The sequence below is a fragment of the Tiliqua scincoides genome, chromosome 3, assembly GCF_035046505.1.
Source record: "Tiliqua scincoides isolate rTilSci1 chromosome 3, rTilSci1.hap2, whole genome shotgun sequence".
NCBI classification, from domain to species: domain Eukaryota; kingdom Metazoa; phylum Chordata; class Lepidosauria; order Squamata; family Scincidae; genus Tiliqua; species Tiliqua scincoides.
The window spans coordinates 5,022,626-5,043,227 of NC_089823.1; the positions used below are offsets into that span (position 1 = coordinate 5,022,626).

The 20,602-nt window shown below is 44.0% G+C and overlaps 1 protein-coding gene across 7 annotated transcripts in view; it reads right to left on the reverse strand.

Moving 5' to 3' along the window:
- Positions 1-18,126, reverse strand: part of EMSY (EMSY transcriptional repressor, BRCA2 interacting) — a 39,691-nt gene extending 21,565 nt beyond the window's left edge. For 4 of the 7 annotated variants that reach the window (XR_010794143.1, XM_066621827.1, XM_066621830.1 and 1 more), the window contains exons 1-8: positions 18,047-18,126; positions 8,797-8,905; positions 7,729-7,828; positions 7,236-7,310; positions 5,934-6,115; positions 3,373-3,525; positions 1,424-1,683; positions 238-514 (exon numbers count right to left, since the gene is read on the reverse strand). Coding sequence is in view for 6 of the 7 variants with exons in the window: in XM_066621827.1 (XP_066477924.1) it covers positions 238-514; positions 1,424-1,683; positions 3,373-3,525; positions 5,934-6,115; positions 7,236-7,310; positions 7,729-7,828; positions 8,797-8,866 (1,117 nt within the window). In the remaining variant the exon portion in view is untranslated. The remainder of the gene's footprint in view (positions 1-237; positions 515-1,423; positions 1,684-3,372; positions 3,526-5,933; positions 6,116-7,235; positions 7,311-7,728; positions 7,829-8,796; positions 8,906-18,046) is intronic. The other 3 variants (XM_066621831.1, XM_066621829.1, XM_066621828.1) reach the window with 1 other exon arrangement.
- Between the last annotated feature and the right edge of the window lie 2,476 nt (positions 18,127-20,602).

Consider the following 20,602-nt stretch of genomic DNA (forward strand, 5'->3'; position numbering starts at 1 on the left):
TAGTAAGTGGAATGGTGGGTGAAATCACCCAGCACTATGTGAATTGTTGCCTTTCTTGTTTTGTTCACCAAGCACATGCAGCTGAATTCGCACAAGTGTGAGTAAGATGCAGGCCAACTGTATAATAAGACAACTGTGTGTGCATTCCAGTTTGAGAGCCCCAATTCCTTCCCCTCAGCACTTAATGCCACTCTCTCAAACCAACAATGCATTTTTTAAGAACAGCCCACAACTCACCTTGTGCTACTGTTGACATAACTACTGAGGGTGTTGACGACACCACGGTGGTCACAGCAACAGTGCCTGGAGTGGAGGATGGAGTACAGCAGCTACCTGCGCTGGTGCTGCTGCTAACCACAGAGGACTGGGTCGCGGTGATGACCACTGGCTGCTTCTGCGTGGTCGAGGCAATGACTGATGTTGGGACAAGCTTGGTGACAGCTGCGTAGTTATGAGACTTTGAGAGGATGTTGGGCACAAAAGTGGAACTGGGGGATGTGGTTACTATGATCACCTGGAAGGGAATAAAAAGGACCTATTTATCTTACATCAAGCTGATCTAAAAAAGAATATGGAGGAGCGAGAGAAAGGTGCTTATGGAAGCTTTCAGAAGTACCAAACACACAGAAATACACACATGCCCTTTCACACAGGGTAAGGAAGGAGACTGCTCTGAAACAGAGTAAAAACAGCTTACCAATTCAGAGCAAGGACAATGCCAATCTAGAAACCACAGCCCTTGCATAACCAAAACTGATCCAATATAGAGCACTGCAATGTTATGATATTTACTAGGAAATACTCAATTGGCTGGAAAAGCCCATGTGACTATCCCCCTAAAGATGACTAAGCCAAAAAGTGGCACTGAAGCAGCAGATAATCAGTACTAGTTAATGGGTACCCACAAATTTGGCTGGCCTTGTAGCCCAGCCAAAGTCTCTGGTAGCCAGTCTTTGCCCCTCCCCTTCAGCACAATTCTTGCACATCCACCTGGAAGTCACTTCCCTCAAACTCAGGGAGATTGCTTCTGAGTAGACACTCACTGTGCCACTGGTCCCAAGCCTCAGACTCCACCTCTGCAGCCAACTTCACTATTACTACAGATAAGGGAGTCCAACAATACATTAAGTAGGGTTGTACAAACACCTGGTGAAAGGCAACCAAACAAAATATTTTACCAGTGAGGAATACTAAGGTTGGGAGATCAGTAATTAACACAAGAGAGTGAGTGGGTCGGGGTGTTCTGAAAAGCTTGCAAGTCAATTGGTTATTGCTATTTCTAACAGGAGTCAGAAAACATTACTACGGCATGACAAGTCACCCAGACATCTACCAGTAAATCCTGACCTACCTTCTGCCCACCCAAGCTATGGACTACTGACTTAAAATGAGCTTCACATATACACAAACCACCCTCATCTACCTTCTGAGTTGTTGTGTTGGTTGTCTGCGTTGACGGCTTGGTGAAAGTGATCTTCACTGGGGACATGTGGGGTGGCAAAGAGTTGGCAATGCTCTGCATAATGCTGCTCATTTTGGGGCTGCCACTGACAGGCACCGTAATGGTTTTGGTCACCGGTGTGACGGCCTTCGGGACCTCCTTCAGGAGGACGGGGGAGGAGCTTGAGGAGTTGGTGCGGCGCCTTTTGCGGGGCTTCTCATCATCGTCTGAGCAGCTCACACCTGCAATGACACACACTCCTTAGTTCTGCATCTGATCACCCCATTGAACTGGAGAAGAAATTGCTGGTTTAACTGGTTTAAGAACATGGGCATTTCAGTTTCAATTTTTCCCTCTCTATGCCAAATACCTTATTCTAAATTATTTTCCACCTGCTCTAAAGGATTTCTTTGTGGTATTTCTGCATCACTTTAGGTAACCCTATACAATGCTTTACAAGAAATAAAACAATACTCAATGAACAAACACACCACACAGTGGTGGAACACAAGCTCACACAACAGTTGCAACTAAAACCCACAATATGTCTGTGAATTAAAAGCCATCATCTGGTGACAAAAAGATAGTCAGACTGTTATGAGGTGAGCTTCCCTAGGGAGAGTGTTCCAAAAATGGGGCAACACAACACTGAAGGCTCTGCCAGGGGTCACCACCCATCTAATCCGGGGGGGGGGGGGGAGGACACTTGCAAGAGGCCCTCTGAAGAAAATTTCAACACCTGGGCAGATTCATGCAGATGCCTGAGGCAATTCACAACCCAAAAATGACACTAATACATCTTTTTTTTCAAAAAGCATATGAGTAACTTGACCATCCTGGCTTCAATCTCCAGAACACCAAGTAGTGACTTTGTATTGCTCTATAAACTCTCCTTCATGACTGCTAATGGCAGGTGTTTCACTGCATGAGAAAGGTGGTGAATAAGCAACATAACAGCTGTACAAACTCCAGTGGGTCATAAAAACGTGACTGACCTGACCACAGTCACCCAAGCCTGGGGCTATCCAGACTGAGGCATTGCAACATGCTTGAACAGGGGCTGCCCTTGATGACCAACCAGTGCAACTAGTGAAGAATATAGCGGTCTGTGAGAGGGTATGGTGGATTGACTGTTTTACTGCTGCTCCTGCAGCCACACTGGCTGCCAATGCAACTCAAGATGCTGGTTTTTATCTTTAAAGCCCTTCTTGGGTTGGGATATTGGTATTTGAAGGATGGCCTCCTCCCGTACTCAATGACTTGTCCCCAAAGTTGTCTGGAGGGGCCCTGCTAAGTGCACTGCCACTGACTGAGGCTAGGTTGAGGGGAAAAGCCTTCTCTATGGCAGGGCCACAACTCTACAACTCAGTGAGGACCACTTTGTTCAAGTTGGCCTTCTCCCTAGTGGTGTATTCTGTCCCCCAGAGGTTGCTTCCCTCTTTTCATTTTGCTACTTTATATGCACTGCATCTTAAAATGTTTTTATTTCATTGTATTTTAGCTATTGTATTGTTTGTGAGCCATCCTGAGCATCTAAATTTTTAAGACAAAAGGTGGCACATAAACCAGGATTTGAAAAAAGCTTGCATAAATAGATGGAGTTTGCTGATTTGGGGTTACTGTTCTCATTCTTGCCCAGTGGAAGAGGCTTCCAGCCAGCAGGAAGGCACCTCTGGACCCAAATGCAAGGCTGGGATTGAATCAAAGCACCACACAACTAGTTCCACACACCCACTCTTTCAACCAGTAACACCTTTTGCCCATGCTACAAAACAGGTTTCCTCTCACTTTCTTAGACAGAGGAAGCTCTCAAATACAGTTTGTGATGGACAGTCTGCTGCTCAAAGGTTTGGGGCACACCTTAAGTAGTTCTCTGGATGCTGGTCTCATTCCTGTTTCTGCAAGAGTTTAAGATGACAGTTTTTGCTTACTTTTGACATAGACAGCACTTCCACTTGGCAGAACAACAACATTGGATGCTGGACTGGCAGGCCTGGGGGATTTCACAGTTGCGATGCTGCCACTTGGCACTGGGGTGGATGTCGGTGTTGAAGTGGTACTTGTATAGGAATAGCAGACCACCACTGGAGAGGGAAAAGAGGCACCTGCTGGATAAACTGAAGCGCAGAATATTTTGGCCCTCATGCTATCATAACGGCTTTCCGGTCCCAGACACACTTTCAACATCATAATCCTGAACGTTTTGCTGGGGACATGTTCAGCCCCATTAAAATGAAGGAGCCTTCCCACTAACCCAAAACACACATTTCTATGGAATGCAGATTAAACAGAAGGTGCACCCGGAAAAACCTCAGTGGGTTTTCCCACTGCCCTCTGTATCAGTGTGGATTAAAAACACAATCATTTTTTAAAAAGTGAATAAAAATACATATCTGATTTTTAAAAAGGTTTCAACTATAGCAACTTTCTCACAAATTAAATGAAATCTGAACTTAAAACATATCTCTTAAAATGGACCTTGTGAAAGGCAGCTTTCTCTGTAAAGTGAAAACTGTGGAGGGAAGGACCGTTCTCAGACATCATACAGCATGACAGTATACAAAGCTACGATGGCTCTCTGGGGGCCAGGAACCAGCAAAAGTACCAACGACAGATCTTTGGGTGACCTTCTACCCCTATATTATGCCTGGCAATTACCTGATCCCTGAAACCAGATCAGACTCCAATAATCATATTTAATACCAATAAACCAATGAGAACACAAGTATCTAAATCAGTGATTTTCAACCGTTTTCATCTCAGGGCACACTGACAAGGCACTAAAATGGTCAAGGCACACCACCAGGTTTTTGACAATTGACAAGGCACACCATGCTGCCAGTGGGGACTCACATTTCCAACTGGCCCTATTAATACCTACCCCCAAATTCCTGTGGCACACCTGTGGACCACTCGCGGCACACCAGTATGCCACTACACAGTGGTTGAAAATGGCTGATCTAAATCATATAACAGCAACTTTGATTTAAACTGGGCTTTCCCTCCCGCTGACTATTTAAAATTTATCCTTGTTCATGCTTTCCGATGTTCCTTCTGTCCTCTGAAGAGAGTTCCAGTTGTAGGGCATATGGAAAGGTGAAGAATGCTTGCCAATTCTTCAGATGCTTGCATCTGACATAGCCCATTTCTAAAATTAGATTTCTAAAATCTAAAGACTGTTCCAAAATGCAAAAAAAGTAGATCATTTCTGAATAAATTGTTCTCCTTGTTATCCGTGGCTCTTTTCCTTGCACAAAATACATTGTTTTTGACATTAAGACTACTTCACAATTTGTGGAGCCATTCGAATATAGGAGCTAGATTCTCCTCCCTATAACAGGCAACAAACTTTAGCAGCAGTTAGCAACTTTATAAACATTTCCAAATCCCTCTTTTCCATCAGTCCATCCAAAGAGTTCAACCACAGAAATAAGTGATCCACAGGAACGTTATAGGTAGGTTATATTGGTACCAAATTCCCAAATGCCTGAATTGTATTATACTTTCAGTAAGTACGTAAAAGCAAAAATTTTGTACAGTATGCAACTTGCAGGATCACCAACAGTGACTGATGACTACTAGCACCCACGTAGTCATTTCATAACAACCTAACAACAGACAATACTGCTGTACAATGGGCTATACAGACCCATATGGTGCAGCTGTATAAGGCAGGTTCACACATAAACAAAGAATTAACTTCAGAAAGGTTACTCTTCTGCAGCAACGCCAAGATATTTTTGAATGAATGCCAGCCTCCACGGCCAGGACAAGACAGCTGCGTCCAAGGCCAGGTTGTGGGCTTCCCTTTGGGATATCTGGTTCACCACACTAGAACAGGACGCTGGACTACTCCCTCCTGTTGATCCAGGTGTGTTTTTCTTCTTATGACCTTTTTGTTTGTTGTATGTTAAAAAAGTTTGCTATTTTTAAATTTTTTATTCATAGTTAGCTGCTGGATATCTTTTAAAGAGGTGGGAAATCATTACCTTGATTCACAGAGAGTTTGGTATCAGGTTGTGGCTTTTTCACGAAACCTGAAATCCAGGGAACTGAATCCAAATGAAAAATGTTTGACGGATATTTCCAAGCCCGAAATAATTACTATCGTGTGACATCCAAGAGTGGTGCTTCCGTGAATGGAAGGACATCCCAAGAGAATTCCACTTACACATCCACTTGGATGTGAATCCAAGAACATCCCGAGAGAATTCCACTTACGCAAGGGCTCAAGGAAAACAGAATATTCTCAGAGGAAGCTTGCGTTCAGGGTGTGCTTTCATTCATGCATCACTCTGGATGCCACCATCTTTATCATTCTGCTTTTCAACCAAAATGTTTGCAAATCGATTCACATCAAAGTCCTATTTGGGGGCATTTCAAAGGAAAACAAGGAACAGCTTTGAAGGTCTGAGCCTAACCAGAGCAACCCGTTCAAGCACCGTAGCTGTTTTTCTCCCATTCCCAATATTCAAAGAGAAGGACAACATACCCTCACCTTCTTTGCTCCCTGTTTCTGCAGGAGATGGAAGTGATGCATTGTGCTGGAGAGCTGCATTGGCAACAGCATTTGCTGTTACAGTAAAAGCTGTTTGTGGAACCAGCCGTGGCATCAGAGGTACCAACCGACGGCCTTCAATAGACCACTCAGAAGAACTGTTGGGCCCAGACATACTAGAAGAGAGAGAGGCAGTTCTGCAAGCGTTCTGTTTCATCGCAACCAGACTATGTCTTCCTAATCACAACTAATTTGTCTGCAATTACTGAAGCCATCAAGTGGGGTGACCTGTCCTGGACTAAACTTTCAATTAACTGACTGATTTCCACCATTTAGTACTGCACATCTTTTCAGACTGTGTTCTGAGAAGTTTTGCAAACATATCAGGGGTTTCTCAAATGAGATACAGTAGTCATGGCAGCTGAGCTTCCTTGAAAGACAGCTTGCTCAGTACTACCAATCCAGTAGGGAAGTTGGTCAAGGTCAATAGCTCAGTGGGAACTGCACATGTGTTCAATGCAGAAAGCTCGGTCTCCTGGGTCTCTGGTTAAAAAAAGAGCTCGGGCTGGAAAACGCTGTCCAAAAAAAGAATGGCGCCTCCTCATTAGAATCCCCCTCCCAATTCTTTCCTTCTTTCAGATCTATTCCCCTTCTATGGGAAGGCAAAAGGAAGTGTGGTACCATTTCACTTTCCTTCCACCTTCCTTCCTTTTCACCTTCTGCGGGGGGGGGGGGGGGGCGTTGCTCAGTGGCTGCTGTCCTGCCCTGAGAACCAGCCCACAATCTGCCACCAAAAGTGGTCTGCTTCATGGTAGAGAGAGCCCCATCTTTAAAGCACTAAAAATTTTAGACCATATACGTGAGGTACCAAACAATCCCATCTGACCACTGAATTTGGCCCTCTTGCATCGTGTCCAAGGTCTACTCAGTGGACATGTGAGAGAGGGCTCTCTCCATTATGGTACTCTCCCTTAGAACTCTCAAACATCATATGGCCCCTTCAAAGAACTCTGCCGCTATGTAAAAAACATTCTCATTTCAAAGAGCAGCTGGCTTGGCTTATTCCACCTGGCTCCCTTCCCACTTCATTGCTTTTAAGGTGTAAGTGCTATGACTGCATTTTTATTTTGCTATTTTATCATGGGGATTCTGTTTTAAAACCAAAACACTGGGGTTTGTTCCCTAAAAAAAGAATACAAAATATTGCTGGTGTATGACAGTTGTGACACCAAATACTAAAGAAAAGGACACCCATAAGGATAGACCTTTTTGCAACTTAAGGGATTTTAGTCTTACTTATGTGCAATTGTCGTCAGTCGTTCATCATTGACTGCTCTCCGAACTTCAGCCCGATGTCTTTCAGTTGAAATGCTGTTGAAAGATGCCAGAGCAATAAATGCAGAGAAACATGACATTCTGGAAGCAAGACTCCTCTTCAAATTCCCTCAACCAAAGATAACTGGAAGCAGGTCTTTTTGATCATGGCACTTGTTCTGTGGAACACTAACACAGGAGGGACCAAAAACCCCACTCTACCTTTTAAAGAATAAGAAGTTGGGAAAAACATTTTTATTCCAATCAAGCCGCTAGTGATTAGGAACAACAGACCTGTGTGTTTTTGTAGGGGTTTTCTTTTGGCACTGACTGCTATTTTAATACAGTGAAAAATGTTTATTATTTTATTATTTCAAGTATTTACAAATTGTACCATCTTATTTTACCACAAGCTGCCCCTTTTGGGCTAAATAGGCAGAATATAAATATGAACAAAAAGACAAAAAAGATTTACCTAAGCACTTTGGAAAGTTCTCCAAGGAGGTCTTTTTTCTCCTTTGTGAGATCTCCCTGTGCACGTAAGGCACTGATAACTCCAGCATATGCCTCCAATTCTATAAGGGGAAAAGAAGAAATTTAAATTCCTAAGAATTAAGATTAAATCTGAAAAACTAGAAAGCTTAGAAGAGGGCTTGTCTCCACTTCCCTAGTTTTAAAAGGTAGAAAAGGCAGCTGGGAGAGTGTTATAGTACTCTTTTTGGCTCGGGAACAAGAAAGGAAGCAGGTAGAAGGTATGTGCAAGGCTAGGATATATCCTCAATCTTGCACACCTTAGAATGCTTACTCAAAAATAAGGCTACTGGATGCCACAGGATTTGCTTCCTTACAGTAATTCTCAAGTTGCATGATCTAGAGAAAGTACATGAACTGCCCTGCTCACCTCTCCCTGTCCTCCTTTTCTTGTGTCAGATGTCTATCAGACTGTAAGCTGAGGGCAGCACTTGCATCATTTTTTTTTAACCATGTCTATCACTAAAATAATTTTTAAAATGTGATCGTCTGGCTGTTTCTCTCCACTCAAATCTAAGTTTGACTGGCTTCCACTCATGCATAAATCAGGTTTACATATAGGAAACACCTGAAATCTTTGGTCTAATCTCTGGTTTAAAAAACTGCAAAGTGAGATTTCAGATATAATACTATAATTCTAAAGAGCACACTGGATTTCACTAATGTGGAGCCACAAAATCAAATGGACAAATCTGAACTCGTGTACCTTGGTGTTAAAGTTATCTAGAACATGAGTTTGGTGCAAAACGCAACAATAGCCCCTCAATGAACAATTTAGACTGCATGTATATTAAGCAAAAAGAAAACTCGAATAAAAATGTTTAAGCTGTATGCTACACCAACTAGTACAGCCCATTCTATTGCCTCAGAATTCCATCACTTCATCTGTTCCTGTGTAGACCAGCTCAAAAGCAACTTATTTTCTGCAATCAACATATGCATGACCCAGATCTAACAGACATGACAGCAGCAAAGGAGACAACAAAGACCCAAGGAAGGGTCTCTGACATACCCAATTTGCGAAGGACCCTTTTGCACTCATCCCTGCTGAGATCCAGAAGGGTTGGCCACACAACAGGCATTGTTCCTTGGTTGGTTGGCTCCTGAAGAGCTCAGCCTCCCTGCAAAAGCACATAAGCACAGGGAAATATTGACAAAGATCTCAAGAGCAGCTATAACTAGCCAAGAACTTGCAATAGGGAAATGTTAGAGCAAGGATTGCTGTTGAAAGGTGAAGGAAAAGGATTGTACATTTTGCATTTCCCAACCACAGAAATTTCCAATGATAACAGAACTTCACATTTCAAGTCATCAAAGCACCATTTATTCTGGCTCAGTAATCTGGATAACAATCCTACAAGGCAGGTTAGTACCACTTAGTGTTCTCATGGTAGAGGCACGATTTAAACCAAGAACTCCAATCATAGCTTGGTCTTGTTCAGTTAAACCATATTGTGAGAAGCAGGTGCTTGGGGCTTCCATGATTGTTTGGTTCTATTTTGAATAGCCACCTTGCGGAACTTTATGCAGACTGTAACTGGGGAGTTTCAGCCCCCGCCTTCATTGTCTCCACTTCTTTCAATTTGTCAAAACAGATCAATACAGCAAATGCTTGATTTAACAGACTAATGGGGAAGATATGTCCAAATGGAAGGCAAAATAATAAAACTCAGGCTTGGGGCACAATCCTAACCAGGTCTACTCAGAAGTAAGTCCTATTTTGTTCAATGGGGCTTACTCTCAGGAAATTGTGCTTAGGATTGCAGCCTTAGTTACTTTGGTCATGTCATGTGGTCAACATCATCGGAGAAAAATGTTATGCTCGGAATGGTCAGTGGCAAAAGACGATGAGGACATCAAAGAATGGGTTAGCCGGATGTAATCAAAGCAGACCCTAGCCAAAATATAAAGCAACTTAAAAGAAGCTGTATGAGATCGGAAATCACGGAGAGAGCTGGTTCATGGAATCGCCAAGGGTCGGACATGACTGAATGGATAATTTGATTTGAAATCCAAAGGCATGTGTGAAAATGCAGGCGTGCACTACAGGTGAGTAGTTTTTAATGAAGTAAACATTATCCATCATTTACTATATCTTAAATTGAGGGTTCACTGTACGCACCTACAGTAAATGCTTGTGAGCTCGTCCTTGAGGAGGAGGCACCACCACCACTCCGATAAGGCTCATCCACCCACCCCAGGGCATTTATTAAAAGAGGTCTTTCAGTTTGCAAACAATGAGTGACTGGTTCAGTGCCAAGGCCACAACAAGAACCCATCATCAACTGGAGAGGCTCAGTTAACATGCAGATATTTATTAATGGTTAATCAGAAGGTGACCAAAAATGGGGTACTTTCTGATGGAACAGAACTTGCTGCAGCTGGATTTTGGAATGGAATTGTTCTGCTAGTACAGAATCTATGGTTGGATAAAGCACAGGACATTACAATAATGGGAAGGCTCTCAAATCACATGGAAACTGCACAAGAACAGGGAAAATGGTGCCCATGCTTACATCAAATCTCCCCATTTGTTAACCACTTGAAAAAAGTGATTCAAACAAAATGGTTTATACTGTACTTCTATTGGGATCACAAGAGTAAATGACTCAAATTTATGAATGAAGTTGCATTATACCAAGTCAGACTTTTGATCTATCAAGTACAATGCTGTCTATCTGACTGGCAGTGGTTCTCTATGAACTCTTCACAGTATTGCTAACTGATCACCAGGGATCAAGGCCAGAGCCTTCATCATGCAGAGCACAAGTTTTACACGTGAGCCAAGTCATCACACAGCAAAATAAAACTACAATTTGGTGTTACAGGAGTGTGCCTTTGGGCTCTCACAGACCACCTTCCACTTATGTGCTTCAATTCCTGACTTCTTGATCCAAGCATACTTTGAGAACAAAGAGACAGAAGGTTTCACTCCTTAGTTCTGAATTTTTCATTACAGTGGGCCCTCCTTATCCATGGATTTATCCTTATCCATGGATGCCAAGCCCACACTGCAGAAGGCCTCCCGGATACTGTGGTGTAGCTAAGAGAGGGCAAGGGGTACACTGTCTTGGGCAACACATCTTGAGGAATTGCCAATCTGCACCCCTGGCAGTGGAGCTGGAGACCTTAGAAAGGTACTTCCAATTTTCACGGAAACGGAAAGTACGTTTCTGAGGCCTCCTGCGGTGCAGGAAAGCCACACTACATTCCTGTGCCTCAGACCACCTCTTGGATGCAAAGGAGGGGTGTTAATTTTTTTATTTTATTTATGGGGGGGCGTTAAAATTTTTTGTGCCCCTGGGTTCTAGATGCCTTAGCTATACCATTGCTCAAATGCAACTGGAAGCCACTTCTGGTTCATGCCAGTGACTTCCAGTTGTGTCCAGGAGGTGTTCCAAGGCACAGGGAGGCCACACGCATCCTCTAGGTAAGTTCTGTAGAGCCATAACCCCTGCAGATGTCATTATTAGCGGATACTGGTATCCGCAGGGGGTGTCTGCAGAATTGATCCCCTGCAGATACCGAGGGCTCACTGTAGTTATATTTTATGTCAAATCTAACTTTCACATAGGTGTGTACACTTAGAGCAGACAAACTCTTGTGTTCATGTGATGTCATATGTTATGAGGAAAAAAATAAAGGAAGTTTTTAAAAACAAAGCTGGTCATTTGACAAGTGAAAATCTGGTCAAACATTGGACGTATAAATTTATTAGAACAGAAACAGCGAAGAACCACAATGTTCAATTCTAACCTAATTTAAGAAACTAATTTCTAAGTTATCCATTATTTACAGCTAACAATGTGAAGCACATTTAAACTGATGCCAACAGTATTCTAAATAGTTTTTCCTGGCTTTTATTGCAAAATTCTAGGGAAAGCTTCAATAATTATAAAAATTCTTAAAACGGAAAATTAGACATATATATGCCACATATAAAATGCGCGCAGCAACTAGACAAGACCATCTTTAAACAGTATTATAGAGCACAATGTTTCTTATGTTCTTACGGAAAGATTCACGGAAGAGGAAAGAAAGTCTGTCAATGGCTCTTCACCACAAGGGCTACGTGAAACTTCTACATTGCAAGGATGCACATCTCTGGTCTTAAGATCCCAACTGTTGAAGGGCAACAACAGGGATGGGGCCACTGCTTTCAAGTTCTCTTTGCGGACTACTCAGACATCTGGTTCACTGCTGCTGGAAATGGGATGTTGGAGCAGACGGACCTTAAATGTGGCATAACTAGCACAAGAAGAGCCCTGCTGATCCAGAATAGTGGCTAGAGTTTAGTCACTTAGCCCAGGAAAACCCAAGCTGAACAGCCTCAAAGATTCCTATATCTCATTTCGTTGTTGTGAGGATCAAAGGGAGAAAACCACATACATTATCTGAGCTCCTTGAGGAAAGGCGGGATGAAAACAGCAGCAATAATTATAACAATGGTCTTGACTGAGCACAAGAGCCCCTAAAACCTTGGCAGATGGGTCTACACAAAATTTGTTTGCTCAAAGTAGATCAAACACTTGAAAAATCCTGCCTTCACTGACAAGCATACCAGACTCCTGGAGAGCTGGCAGAGTAAAGAGTCCTCCACCTGCCTTTGCTATTAAAGAACTCTGATGCCCTTATGGTGGACCGCTTTGTTTTAGAGGCCCTTCACCTCATTCAGGCAGAGGTCCTACCCAGACTGTTCTCCTTTCCTTATTGACCCTTTCACTCACTGATTTTCAAAATGTTTTTTTCAAGAAATACTGGACTTATTTGGAAGCAGTGATATGGGGCAGAAGGTTTTCCATGGCAATATTTTTTTACACAGGACATTTTCCAGTTCTAAAAATGAATTATTTAATAAAGTTTTTACATAATACAGAGATACACCGCCATTCAAATTAGGCACTTATCTTTTTACAGGTGATTATAGCCCACTTCTCATATTCTACCCAGATAATCAACAAGGAATGGATCATAGCTGGTTGTCCCAATCCCTCCTCACAATTTTCGTGTGTCCATAGCCCTTTCCCTCCCAACTGAAAGCCCATTCTCATCTCCTGATGAACACAGGTAGTCGGTAGGCAGGAGCCCACTCCTTCACAAGTCAACTGAACACATGGGAAGAACTGGCAAAACATTTTATTACATCACATCGATTCCCTGACTTCTTTCCATGATGCCACTCAAGGCAGCACGCATGGGAGACCCCGGCAGTTGCCCATTTAGGCTCCAATCAGAGCCACATCTGCTCAGCTTTGGCAAGATGGCTGCCTCATCTACACTGAAACCATGGCTTGGGAACAAGGAATCTTTCTCTCTCACACATACACACATGCACATCTTTGAGTGTGTTAATGTTTTGAACAACTTTCTTAAATTTCAAGAAAATTACAAAAGAGAAATGCATGTTAGAGTGTAAGATGAATACAAGGATTCAAATAAGGAATTACCCAGTAGATCTTTAGGTTTATTTGAAAATGAAAATCAACCCACATTACGGTATTTTTTTTTTAATCCTTTCCTAATCAAATACTTTGATTGGTAAATAACTTTGATTTTTTTCCAGCAACGAATATTAAAACATCATGTAAATGCTCAGTTTTGGTTGCCAAACATAAGTAAATATGTCAGATCCTAACTGATTCAGGGCACTATAAGTTTTTACGATTCCATTTTTTTTCTGGAAAAGCCTCACTATTGCTTGAAAACTTTATCAGACGTTCCTTGATGAGACTGGCAATGGCAGTCTAGCATTCTTGAAAGACAGCTTTGTACATTACCAATGACCTTCCCCCACACAACGCAAGGTGCCACCTCAGTGTTTGAGATAGCACTCTTAGCTCACATAGGGCTATAGTACAATCCAAAGAACCTGAACAGTGCCATGCTTAACAAGAGCTGACAATCTCAAACGTGCCTGTGAATCCTCAGGAATGAGTGAGAGTCATGGCAGGCATTCAGGATTACCTTAGAAGACACTAAGCTGTTACCCTGAACTTTGAAAGTTCAAAAGCCATTACTTTAGGGGCATGTTGAAGGTTCCATCTTCAGCTATCAGCCAGCTGCAGTTGCTCACTGTGGAACTCAATGAAGAATCAGGCTGAAGTAAACCCATTCCCACATGCATTGCAACAATTGAAAGAAAACACTGACTGCACATTTCATCTTCTAGATTAGAATTGTGCAGACACCCCATTCCTTGCTGTTAGGTTTGAAACTGGAGGACGGGGGTTGTATCCGAAGCTTTCCTTCATTCCACAGAATTAGACCACCTTCTACAAGAGGAAGAAAACCTTTCGATACAACCCCTGAGAACTAAAAAAATCCCCTGGACACAGACTGATTTGTACTTCGATTCTGCTGAAAAGTACATAAGGCCTGAAACCAAAGAACTCATAGCCATGGTGTTAGCTTGAATAGCTGCAAATGTTCCCATATAGAAATGAGCACAAAATGATGCACACTCGTCTTTTCCCCACTGCTCCCAGTTTGGCTGGGTCCCCACAATTTTCTGCAGCAGAGAGGTTCATTTGCTCACCATCCCTGCTAGGCTACCAGACTCTCTCCCAAAGCTGAGAACATGGCAGCAGCTGCCCTATTTAATAAAGGAAAACCAGTCGGAAGCACGTTTTAAGTCACAGGGAGTTTTAATTTAAAAGAGACCACAGACAAGGAACACTGTTCACACTGGGAACTTTCATTACTTAAACCACAGGGCTGCAAGTACTCTGCACTTTCATAAAACTGCAAATGTTGTTTGGGGATGCACAGTTCAACAACTCAAGTCTTTTAAAAATTAACTTTCTCATCCAGTGGTTCCCAAATTCTGGGTCGTGACCTGATTTTTAGTGGGTCACGTAAGGGTGATAGAAATATCAAGCCCTGAGATAATTCAAAAATCAGATAGTGCTAATTAACCTGCAAAGAGCTCAGGTGCTAACTGTCCTGCAAGGAGCTGAGCTCCGTCAGTTTGCAAGCATGTATAAGTATAGAGATATAAATGTAAAAAATAAATAAATAAAAATAATGTTTCTTTCAAGATCTTTTTTTAAAAGTCTAGAAAAACTACATGGGTTCCAATAGAGTGCCATTTTAAAAAGTGGGTCCTGGTACTAAAAAGTTTGGGAACCACTGTTCTAGCCCCCCTGATCATAAAGAGATTGAAAGTATGAGACAAAACATAATTAAATCTCAGTAGCCAGGTTGGTGATGTTCTGATAGCTCTTTGCTCTTCCCCTTGTCAAAAACACTATGGAAAAATGCAAACAGTACTTTCAATCTACATAATTTACACACCTTCCATAGCATTTGAGTGTTTTTGTAAGGAAAATTCACAGTGCTCACACCCCACTATAAGCCTAGCCAGAACGCTGCTTCACAGAATAGTGTAATTGGCACAGTGGTTAAATTCAGCCACGTGCATAGAAGTCACCCTTGAGCTATATAAACATCAAATCCACATCCACACATAAATGCATCTTATTTTCTAAATGGGCAGTGCAATCACTAAGTAACATCCGATTCTCTTGCAAAGCACTAAGTTGCTCAACATTATCCATCCTGTCATCAGTATGAATGAATGAATGAATATACACCCCACACTGCCACCCAAAAAGCAACTTGGCTCCAGCAAGGGCACGTTTTCCCAATGACGTATGTTGTGATCCGGAAGCAGACAAGAGGCCCGCAGGGCACGGATAAACATTCAGATTTGGCACGGCAAAACCATAACTGCTGAACGCCTAAGGACGGACTTCTCTCTGCTCCAACCTAGCACTGCCAAACAGAGAAAGGTTTTTTGAGATAATCACATGCATTTTCACAGAGTAGGGTATAAAATGTACAAATCTGTTACCAAAGCCTTCTTTTTTAACACAAAGGAGGAAGCACGGGAGAACGTAATTCAAACAAAAGCTACCACCCATGCAGCAAAGGAAAGGTCATCTTTAGCATTCTCTTTGTTTCCTACTGCAACTGGAACAAAAACAGCATCAGAAGTTCAACAAGCATGCCCTTAATTCTGAGTCTTGCAGCAATTAGTCAACTAAAGCTTCAGTTGATTAACCTCGCTGATAAAAGGTAGGTTCTACTCCTAGTGTTCCAAATTCCGTGTTACCCTTCTCCTCCACAGAAAAAAAGGGATGAGGACGGGTGTGCAAGGATGGTATGCATAGCCTTAGGCAACTGCATGCTGCAGCACTGTGCTATGCAAGCCAATATTATATCGGGACAAGGCAATGGATCCAGGACCTGAAATCCAAACTACAGATGCCACATCTGTCCAGGTGTAGAAATACTGATCTGGAGCGAGAGAGGAAGGAGAATAGAGGAGGCTGCTTGCAACTCCTGCACAGCCTGATCTGGGTATATTTACTTAGGAGCAAAGCACATGGAGTTCAATGGAATTTAGCTTTAAGTAAGAAAGCTTAGTGCTTTTGTGTTGTGGAGAGGGAGATTCAAAATGGCCTGCCCCAAGAGACTGAAATGCCTAAATGTACAACAATGGGTTTGGGAACAGGTGACACTAGAGTCATGAGGGGGCATTTTCAAGGACCCTCAATTCAGGAGGGTGACCAGAAAACAGAGATGTGATCCACTGCCAACAAAAAAGCACACATTAACGGAGGCCAGAAAAGGGACTGAAAGGAGGAGAAGAATGCAGGAATTGTTGGGGGGGGGGGAAGAAAGAGAGAAATGGCTCCACCTGACCGTGCACATACATAGGAAGGGAGAAGGGGGAAAAAAGCGAGTGTACACAAAGGTATGAAAAGTAAAAGGAGCCCATCAATCAAATCAGTGGGGGTGGGAAGAACAGGCATCTCTCCTCCCTAAGAAAAATGCAAGGCAGGGAGAAAGACATGTAAACCAGCAAGAGACACCTAAATCAATGGGGGGGGGGGAGGAAGAGAGGAGCTGGAAAATGTGGGTTATTATTTCTCTCTCTCCATCCCACCCTCAGAATAAAAAAAAGGGGGAGGGGACAGATGAATATAAAGCAGCAGCCAGGCAATGGGGGAAAGAGGAGAGCTGTTATGGTGCCCTAAGGCACAAAAATATTAAAGGATAAGGGAATGCATGAGGCGGGGAGACCTAGAGGAACAGGAAAAGAGGTAGAGGTGCAAGTGAGAGTAGATCTCTGTGTGTGTGTGTGTGTGTGTGTGTGTGTGTGTGTGTGTGTGTGTGTGAGAGAGAGAGAGAGAGAGAGAGAGAGAGAGAGAGAGAGAGAGAGAGAGAGAGGCCACTAACCAAAGGCAAACCAGGCAATTAAAGGCATCTAATATTATTAAGGTCACAGCCCACCTGAGGGTGGCTGGTATTTTCTAGACGTTAAGTCTTGAGAGTCTGGGGGTATTAAGTCTGGTGGAAGGCAGGCAGTGAGTGCAAGTGGCCACTGACCAAATGCCCTTTCCAAAAACAAGGGGAAAGGCAAAGCAAGCAAATAAAGAACTCCATCATCATCATCAACTTCACAGCCCATCTCAAAGGGGGGGGGTGATATTTCCTAGATGTTAAGTCCTTCCCAAGAGAGAAGCAACTGCACCCAAAGCTGCTTCAGGCAACACAGAGCCCCCCCCCCCCCCAAAGAGAGAGAGGCTTCCAGGAAGCCAGAAATACAAAGAAGGGCAGGCTAAGCAGTGTCCCGTCCCTCCCCCCTAAGAAGGGCAGGAGGCACCTTCAGACCTGCACACAGGCCTGTCCCTCCAGCCCCCAAGAGGGGCCCAGGTGGGGAGGAGGAAAGGGAGACGCACACACACAGGGGAAACCAGTCAGGGCCCAAGCCTGTGCATGTCTACTCAGAAGGAAGCCCCACCGCAGTCAACGGGGCTTACTCCCAGGTAAGTGTGGATACGACTGCAGCCCGAGAGCCCAACCCCAGGCACGCCTACTCAGAGGCAAGGCCCATTAGCCTCAATGGGGCTTACTCTCGGATAGGTGGCGACAGGGTGGCAGCCTGAGGGTCCGATCCTGTGCATGTCTACTCAGAAGCAAGTGCCATTGTAGTCAGCGGGGCTTACTCCCAGGTAAGTGCGGCCAGGGCGGCAGCCCCGGAGCCCAGTCCTGGACAGGTCTACTCAGAAGTAAGTCAACGATAGTCAGTGGGCCTACTCCCGGGTAAGTGTGGGCAGGAGCGCAGCCCGAGCCCAGCCCTGCGCGGGTCTCCTCAGGAGCAGGTCCCGCCACAGCCAGCGGGGCTCACCCCTGGGCGAGAGTGGCCAGGATGGGAGGCCCCCCCCCAGGAAGACGGGACCCCCCCAGGGACCCACCTGCCTGCGGGCCGCCGGAGCCGGCATGAAGCGCGTCCGCAGAGGCACCTTCGCGTTTGTTTGGCGGCGGCGGAGCCAGCTGAAGGCAGCCAAGATGGCAGTCGCAAAAGCGCGCCCTGCGCATGCGCCCGGTCTCCGAGGCGCCCTCTGGGAAGCGTAGTCCTCGGGGCCGGCGGCAGCGCGCCGTTTCCGCTCGGCTCGATGACGTCACGACGCGCGGCGAAGAGCGGGTGGGCGGGGCGTCGCGGGGACGCGGGAAAAGGCCTCTTGCTGCACTCAGGGAGCCCCTCGGGCGGGGGGCGGGGAGGAGAGCCGCGCGCGGGAACAGCGGGAGGGGGGAAGCACGTGAGCTCCAGTGCGCTGCATTTGTATTTGCATTTATCTATTAATTTATCTTTTATTTCTATTAATTTTTAATTAATTTTATCTATTTATTATTTATTTATATTAACTGAATTATTTATTAATTATCAATCATTAAGATATTAATTAATATGTTACTTATAATAATTATATTAATATTAATTGGTATCTTAATAATTGGCTTATTTCATATTTATTATTAATTAATGTTATTAATTATTTATTTGATATTTAATTTATTTAAAATTTAATGTATTTTTAAAAAAATAATTAATTAATTGAATGTGATTGGTGCTGTGATTGATGCTCTTAATTAATTAATTAATTGATTGATTGATTGATTAAATGTGATCGGTGCTCTTAGTTAATTAAATGTGATTGATGCTTTTAATTAATTAATTAATTGAATGTGATTGGTGCTCTTAATTAATTAATTAAATGTGATTGGTGCTCTTGTGATTGGTGCTCTTAATTAATTAAATATGATTGGTGGTCTTAATTTCACTCCCGAATCGGCCTTTTCAGCCACACTAGACGCTGTTCCAGAACCACCATTCAGAGCGCGATACCAGAGTCTTTCGAGACTGAAGGTTGCCAACACAAAAGCTCTTAATTAATTAATTAATTGAATAAATAAAGTTATTTAAATAAAATGAAACAAAACACATAATGCTGCTCTGCCACCAGTGCGCTTTTAATGTTGTTTTAATGCATTTATAGTGTATGTATTTTAATGCCTGTGTATGACTGAGCCTGCTCTTCGGAGAGAAAGGCGGGATAAGAATTAAATAAATAGATACACATAAAATAAATATTTTTTAAAAATAAAAATAAATAAATAAAAATAAAATATAAACATCTGACTGCTCTACAAGCTCCCCTTTACCTACCACTTCTGGATCCCAAAGCGCAGGGTGCCCAGATGTCCTCTTTTTCCAGGTCATGTCCTCTTTTTTAGACTCCTGTCCTGGAAAAGAGCTTAGTCTGCAGTCCTAACCACACATTCTTGAGAGTAAGCTCCATTGAACAAAATAGGACTTACCTCTGAGTAGACCTGGTTAGGATTGTGCCCTGAGGACGCACTCCTACCCTGCACTGGAACAGGCAAGCCAAGAAGCTTGCATTGTGTCTAGCGCAGGATAGGGGCCCAAGGCAGCTCAGCCAGAGGCAAGGGGAAACCTTTCCCCTCATGTATGGGAAAGGCGCCCTGGCCCCTATGGATCTCCACGGACTTGTGCCTGCTCCAGAGGAGGCGCAGGTCTGAGGAGAGTGGAGCAGCTTGAAGCCACTCCAACCCCCAGCAGAGTGCGTGGGTTGTGAGTCCTTGCACACCTCACAAGGCAGCAGTGCTTTTGGAAGGACTCCAGTAGGGAGGCTCTGCCTCACCTGCCTCCCCACCTGCTGCATGTCCCTGATCTATATAGTTTTGCACTTACAGTCCAACATCATGGACCCTTTCACTGGCGGTTAGTCGTGGTGGCCCACGGAAACTCTGCCTATTGCTTTTGGCAGTATCCACCTGAATCTCAGTTGTTGGGGGTCAACAAAGATGGGGGGCTTTTGTCTTCATGGCTGCCTTCTTGACTTCCCAGAGCCATTTGGTTAGCCACTGCGAGAAGCAGTATGCTGGATGAAAGAGGCCTTTGGTCTGACCCTGCAGGTTTTTCCTTCTCCCTACTCTAGTTAGGTAAGGTTTGGGTAACTGCTCCCAGTGCAGCTGTTTCCAAACTGTCATGGTCACAGTGCCGTTCTTTCATGATGGTGTCTTCTTCCTTGTTTGCCTGGGCACCACCAACTTGGATTGTACAGGATCTCACGCAATCCAAGAAGGCACCACCTGGGAGAACCAAGAAGACGAGAGACACCCACAGTGCCACCAGGGGCACCCTGTGGTGACACTGTGAGTTCACTGCTGTGCAGTGGTGTCACTAGGGTTTGTGTCACCCAGTGCTAGAGGCCAGCATGTCACCCCATGATGGACCTTCTTCCATGCAGTGGGCAGGGCAACAACCCGGGTGGTGGCTGTACTGCAGCGAGTCATGGACTCTTCGCTCACAACAGGAGAGGAAACTGAGCGCTTTCCACATGCGCTGCCTCCGATGCATCCTCGGCATCACCTGGCAGGACAAAGTTCCAAACAACACAGTCCTGGAACGTGCTGGAATCCCTAGCATGTATTCACTGCTGAAACAG